General features: G+C 42.5%; 1 protein-coding gene across 1 annotated transcript; it reads right to left on the reverse strand.

Annotated features, from left to right (window-relative positions):
- Nucleotides 1-2,676: 2,676 nt before the first annotated feature.
- Nucleotides 2,677-5,873, reverse strand: gng13b (guanine nucleotide binding protein (G protein), gamma 13b; the record flags this gene model as incomplete). Its single annotated transcript, XM_079232573.1, has 2 exons — nucleotides 5,767-5,873; nucleotides 2,677-2,782 (listed from the first exon to the last, which is right to left on the reverse strand). The coding sequence occupies exons 1-2, from the start codon at nucleotides 5,862-5,864 to the stop codon at nucleotides 2,677-2,679; spliced, it is 204 nt and encodes a 67-aa protein (XP_079088699.1). The 5' UTR covers nucleotides 5,865-5,873.
- Between the last annotated feature and the right edge of the window lie 730 nt (nucleotides 5,874-6,603).

Raw genomic sequence — 6,603 nt, forward strand, 5'->3', positions numbered from 1 at the left:
AAGCGAGGTGTAGAACTGTACATGCCAGTGAACAAAGGAGCCTCAAAAAAGGCTCCGTTGGGAGCCGTCACGTTGCATATATGCTTGTTGTCTGGCCTCACTTCAGCTACAGCGAAACCATGTTTACATTTGCAATTTCTATTTGTTTTTCCTGTTCACAAAAAAGGTATTTTAATAAATCTAAAACACGTCGGTGTGATTGGATGGAATCTTTGCTAAGGGGTCGTTCACATGCCGCAGGATTTTTTTTGGCGCCTTCAAAAATCCATTGTTGACAATGTAGACATGCAGAAGGCAGCTCAAAAGCGGCAGCAAAAAGCTGTTCCCGGGTGATCTCGAGCAGCTGTTTGTCCGTAGCGTACATCATGTGACGAGGAACAACCAATCACAGCCGGAAGATATCCGTTTTTTAACAGATATTTTAGGGCTACCAAGAGTTTTATGATCTGTCCCACTGACAACAGCTAAACTGACAACTACTTTAGTTTAGTTTAGTCAGCGAGTCAGACCGCATCATCATCGCCGTGGCAGCGTGCAGGTTGCTGTTTTGGTTTGTTTTGGTTGCTTAGTAACAGCAGGCGCCACAAGAACGCAACATCTCCAAGCACCTTGGATGAAAAGAGGAAGTCATGTGAACGGCCCCAATGAAGTGCAGGTCGAAGATGGCATCTTTGATAAAAACCATGGATCGTATACTTGAATTTGAGTTAGTTTTTTTTAAAGAAGTAAATTCAGTATTTCAGGTTACACGTTACAGGACTAAAGTCCTCCAAGCAATGAGTAGCCTTCTGGGAAACGCATATAATGAGACTCATTACAGTACTGAGATGATGTGAGGCTCCCTGTCCCAAGTCATTTAGAGATCCCACTGCCACTCCTCCCCTCATACACATTCTCAACAAGCAGCGTGTGTGTGTGTGTGTTTTGTTGATCTTCTCGGCCTCAAGCCTGCCTGTGTGTGTGCATGTACAGTTTGTGTGTGCGTGCTTCGCAATCCACAAGGGAGCCTAAAAATATATTCATAACACACACAAAAACACACACAGCTACAGTCACGTGCACGCACACACACACACACACACAGGCCAATTCTGAGGTCAGCGGTTATCATGCCATGTATTTACATTCTCGTTTTAAGGAAACTGTGTACAAGGCAGTAGTAGATGGTGATCTGGCAAGGTGTAGTCCATTTTTTTTTCTTCTTTTTATTTTCGAGTTGGGGTCTGAGGAAGAGGGGGTGCAGACGTAGGACAGAAAAACTAAAGTGACCGAAAGGTCTAATCAATAAATAAATAAAGCAAGTAAAGATCAATAAGTTAATAAGTTAAGTTAAAGGGGTCTGTCTATACATGTGTGGAGAGAGAGATGTGTGTGTGTGTGTGTGTGCGGTTTCGCCTGATGTAAAGTGCGATTAATGTGTGTGTGAGTTGTCCTTAGGGGCTGTCGCTAAGGAGGAGCAGTAAACTCGACCCGGACGACCCCCAGAGACCCAGAGCTCAACACAAACAGAGCTGCTGTGACATAATCCTGACATAATGACACCGGGGGAAAACACAACACCGGTTGCAGGTCTCAAAGAATGTAGATAACCACGCTCAAACCGGACACACACAACTGTTGAGGAGTCGCACAATTCCGCTGTCGCGCTGCATCTTTCTTCTGAGCTCGCGTGTGTTTTTTATCTTGTTTTAGACGCTTGTTTTCACACAAGAAATCGTCTGGTTTCGTCTTTTTGTCTTTCCAAAATTGGATCTGTAACAGCGGCGTAGTTTGTGTGTCTGTGGTTAACATATTGACACAGTTATGCAATTAGTTAATCCTTTGAAAATGCAGCACAAGAACCTATACAGATTTAAAATTTGTGATAATGAAATTCATATCGTCACAGCGGCTTGCAGTGTATGCAGACGACGACACCGTGGTGGATAGCCGTCAGATTTGTATCCAAGATCCCAATCGCTCAAACCGCTAAATATGAACCACCCATATATCTGTGTTCAAAAAGTTAGAATAAAAACCATTGTCTTTGAGCCAATACAGGCATGTAATTGTTGTATTAATATAGTGTGTCGTCATTTAACTATGAACCATTATAGGTTCTAGTTAGTTAGTTCGTTAACCACAGACTTGCGCAATCTATTGACTTTCATATAAAAAATTACCAAAAACCTTGTTTTGGTCTTTATGATCATTTTGTAAGAGCAGAGTTTCCCTCCGGCTGATCTACGGTCAGTCTGGCAGTGGGAATGTGACTACAGTTTATTACAACTCATCAAAAATGGAAGAGAAAAAAAGTGCTATGCACACAATGAAAAGTAGAGATTGTAGAAAGCGTGTCAACTGGCAGCTGCATAAATATCATATAACATACAGAGACATGTAATAAGAGCATTGATCATCACATAACGTATGCAATCGCCGTGGCAGGAATAAACTTGCAGTGGATGTGTGGCGGTCGGGGGAAAAAACCCAGAGTTTGGAGTGTGTGAGTGTGTGTGTGTGTCTCTGTGCCCTTGTTGGAGTGTGTGTTCGGGGAAGTCGGGGGCAGCTGTCGTACATTCAAGGTGAGAGGTTGGGAGGCGTTGTCCCGCCAGGAGGGTCAGGTCCAGGGGCTCATCTGTAGGTGCGTGTTGGTCAGAGTGGTTCAAGGTGAAAGGTTGTGGCGGTTGGTTTCTTCTAGAGAAGGATGCACTTTCCTTTCTCCACCCAGGGGTTGTTCTTCATCAGCTCCGGGTTCAGGAAGGGATCCTCCGGGACGCCGTCCTCTATCCACTTTACCAAACTTTATGGAGAGGGAAAGAGAGAGAGAGACATTTTTTAAATTCCAGAGGAAGTTTATCACCACAATCTATCCTCTATCTATGTTCTCTCTTTTTTCCATACAAGGCAAGAAAGAGAGAGAGAAGAACATTTCATATCCCTTTGCTTCTTTGCAAGCCCTGTTGTTGTCATCGGTAACTTGAAGTTAACAATAAGAGCGTAGTCCTGATATGCTGAATTGATGTTTTTTTTTGTCAAAGAAAATGAAGAGAGATTTGAGTGAAAACAATGTAAATATACATATTTTTAATACATTATTATCGCGTCTTTCTTGCATGTTGATATCATCCGTTAACCCCGCATCGCCTCGTCTTTTTGCTTGTGTAATGTTGCTCGCGTAACATTGTTAGCCTAACATTGATAGTGTAACATTGTTAGAGTAATGTCGCTAGCGTATATCGTCAGTGTAATGTCGCTACGGTAATGTCGCTAGCGTAATATCATCAGCGTAATGTCGCTAGCGTAATATCATCAGCGCAATATTGCTAGTGTAATATCATCAGCATAATGTTGCTAGCGTAATATCATCAGCGTATTGTTGCTAGCGTAATATCATCAGCGTAATGTTGCTAGCGTAATATCATCAGCGTAATGTTGCTAGCGTAATATCATTAGCGTGATGTCGCTAGCGTAATATCATCAGCGTAATGTCGCTAGCGTAATATCATCAGCGCAATATTGCTAGTGTAATATCATCAGCATAATGTTGCTAGCGTAATATCATCAGCGTATTGTTGCTAGCGTAATATCATCAGCGTATTGTTGCTAGCGTAATATCATCAGCGTAATGTTGCTAGCGTAATAATGTCAGCATAATATCATCAGCGTAATTTTGCAAGTGTAATATCATCAGCGTAATGTTGCTAGCGTAATATCACCAGCGTAATAATGTCAGCGTAATATCATCAGCGTAATGTTGCTAGTGTAATATCATCAGCGTAATGTTGCTAGCGTAATATCACCAGCGTAATAATGTCAGCGTAATATCATCAGCGTAATGTTGCTAGCGTAATATCATCAGCGTAACGTTGCTAGCGTAAAATCATCAGCGTAATGTTGCTAGTGTAATATCATCAGCGTAATGTTGCTAGCGTAATATCATCAGCGTAATGTTGCTAGCGTAATAATGTCAGCGTAATATCATCAGCGTAATGTCGTTAGTGTAATATTGTCAGCGTAATAGCTCACATGTCGAAGTGTCCCTGAGCAAGACACTGAACCCTTAACTGCTCCCCGGGCGCCTCACAGGGCAGCCCACTGCTCCCTATCCAGGGATGGGTCAAATGCAGAGAAGAATTTCCCCAAGGGGATTAATAAAGTGCATGTTTCTTTTTCTTTTCTTTCTTTAATATCATCAGCGTAATGTTGCTAGCGTAATACCGTCAGCATAATATCGTCAGGGTAATATCATCAGCGTAATGTCGCTAGCGTAATATCACCAGCGTAATGTCGCTAGCGTAATATTGTCAGTGTAATGTCGCTAGCGTAATTTCGCTAGCGTAATATCGCCAGTGTAATGTTGCTAGCGTAATATCGCTAGTGTAATATCTGTTGTGAATCGAAAACTTGAGATGGAAGTGATACCCAATTCATGGGGCTGTTTGCGGACGAAAATCCATTTTTCGTGAATTTGCCCACGAGTGTCCTCAAATTGGCAAAGGTGTATTTAATTGCCTCAGGAATTTAACTTCTCATTTGCAAAATTCCGATAGTTACCCTTACAGTACCTTCAAGTGAATATACAGCATATATAATTTTTTTCTTTTTCTTCAGTATTCTTTTTTAGCCTCACAACAGTTTCAAAGCACTGGCCCTGCATATTCTGTACATGAAAAGCAGCGAGTCTGTGGACGCCTCAAAAGTGTTTCTTCTGAGCTCCCTTGATTAATGTGCCGCCGCTGCAGTGAGAGCATGAGACGGACAAAGAGAACCTAATGACAGCCGCAGCTTTGCTTAATGATTCAGCGTGCGCCGCCATTGTCACAATAGCCCTCGAGGCAGCAATAGTTAATGAAGCCATATCACTGTTTTATTGCTGTGGAGTGACTAATGCTGTCACACTCAAAGTCATTGTGTTTGTGTAATCATTGTACTTATCGCACTGAACAACAGCAGATATCTCTTTCCGTTTATATTGGTGTGTAATTGAATAACCCACTGAATGCTTGAGCTAGCTCGCGAGCAGCCGCTGGTTAAACAATCTCAACCCGAGGTCCACTTAAGCACTTATTCCAGAGCTTTCAACCGTATCACACAGCCTTCTTTGGCAGATGTGGTTTGCTCGGTAGTCATGGAGCCGTCTGTGAATAAAACTGCCAGCTGCCACACTGACCAGTCACGTTTGATTGAATGTAAAGGCCTAATTTATGGAAATGAGCTTTTTCGCTTTGAACACAACGGACAGTTGCTCTTTATTTCCATGTTTACAACAATGTTGTTGCTACAGTGGTGGTTGGGTGTTGGCAAAAGATAACACAAGCACAGCGAATACAACAAATATCTCGGTTTTTGTGTGTTACTTTTGGACACTCCAGTCGTTTCCCCATTTCTAGACTTGGTGCTAAGCTAAGCTAATTGCTGCTGCCTGTAGCTTCTTATTTACCTTACAGACACGATAGTGGTATTCAGCCTCTCAACTAAGGAGCACAAAAGCTTGACTTAAAAAGACAAACTTGATCCAGCAACTTTTGCCATGAGATAAACTGGCGGCCTGTCCAGGATCGACTCCAGCGACCCTGGATGGAATAAGTGGTTTAAATAATGGAATGGTGTCCAATTATAACATGTTTTTTCTTATGTTTCTCTGTGTGCTTTTAGTCAAGATGAAATGAAAAACCCTCCTAAATGCTACACACTGGCAAAAACAAAGCTATTTCGTTTCAAAGCTATCCATCCCAGTGACTTTTGGGTGGTTTGAACTCTTCGCTTGTCGAGCCGACTACTCACTCAGTCACTGTTTTGGAGGACTTCTCTCGTTTGAAGGCCAGCTGGTACTTGAGGCTCTCCACTTCCTTCTTCATCTGGGGCAGGTCCATCTCGTCCATGGTTGCAGCTCGATGTGGGGCTCTTCTACCTGCGCACAGCGGGGGAGGGGCCGGTTAAAGTTACGCAACACGGTAGCCAGACACACTGCTGCAAGAACGCCACGAAAATGCATCCGTGCTACAACAGGGTTCATACACATTCAGACCAATGGATTTCCATGACCAAACATTTGGTTAAATCTCAGTGCAAACATGAAAAAGTGCGAAAATTTAGAATTTAAACGAACAATGATGATTCCAAAGCACACAGTAAACCTTAAATGACTCAAATGAATGAGACAATAGTTTGATTAAAAGAATAAACATTTATATAGATGCCTGTATGTATGCCTGCTTATATTCTGAGCGTCTTTCTTTTAAAAGCATCTTAATTATTTCAAACTCAGCGTAAATGAACGTTATGAACACATGAATATAACACATTTACATGACTTTTACAGGTTTTCCATGACCGTAAGAACCCTGTAGAACGGTTCCACTGACAGGCGGGAAGAGAGAACGGAGGCCGTTAAACGTTAAGAGTACAAACAAGTGCTGCCAGAACGGGCAGACCCACTTAACGACGCTACAGGATACAGCGGCTGTGTCCTCGGGGCGGCACGTTCCTCAGCTTTAAAAAAAATGACAAATTAAATTACGTGAGCAAATTCCGGTTCATTTCTTCCGTGCTGCCACTCGCGTCGAATGCATGTCAGAGTAGAGAAGTTGATATTCAACACCGGACAGGGAGAGAATAGTT

The sequence above is a fragment of the Taurulus bubalis genome (genome assembly GCF_910589615.1).
Source record: "Taurulus bubalis genome assembly, chromosome: 17".
Classification (NCBI taxonomy): Eukaryota; Metazoa; Chordata; class Actinopteri; order Perciformes; family Cottidae; genus Taurulus; species Taurulus bubalis.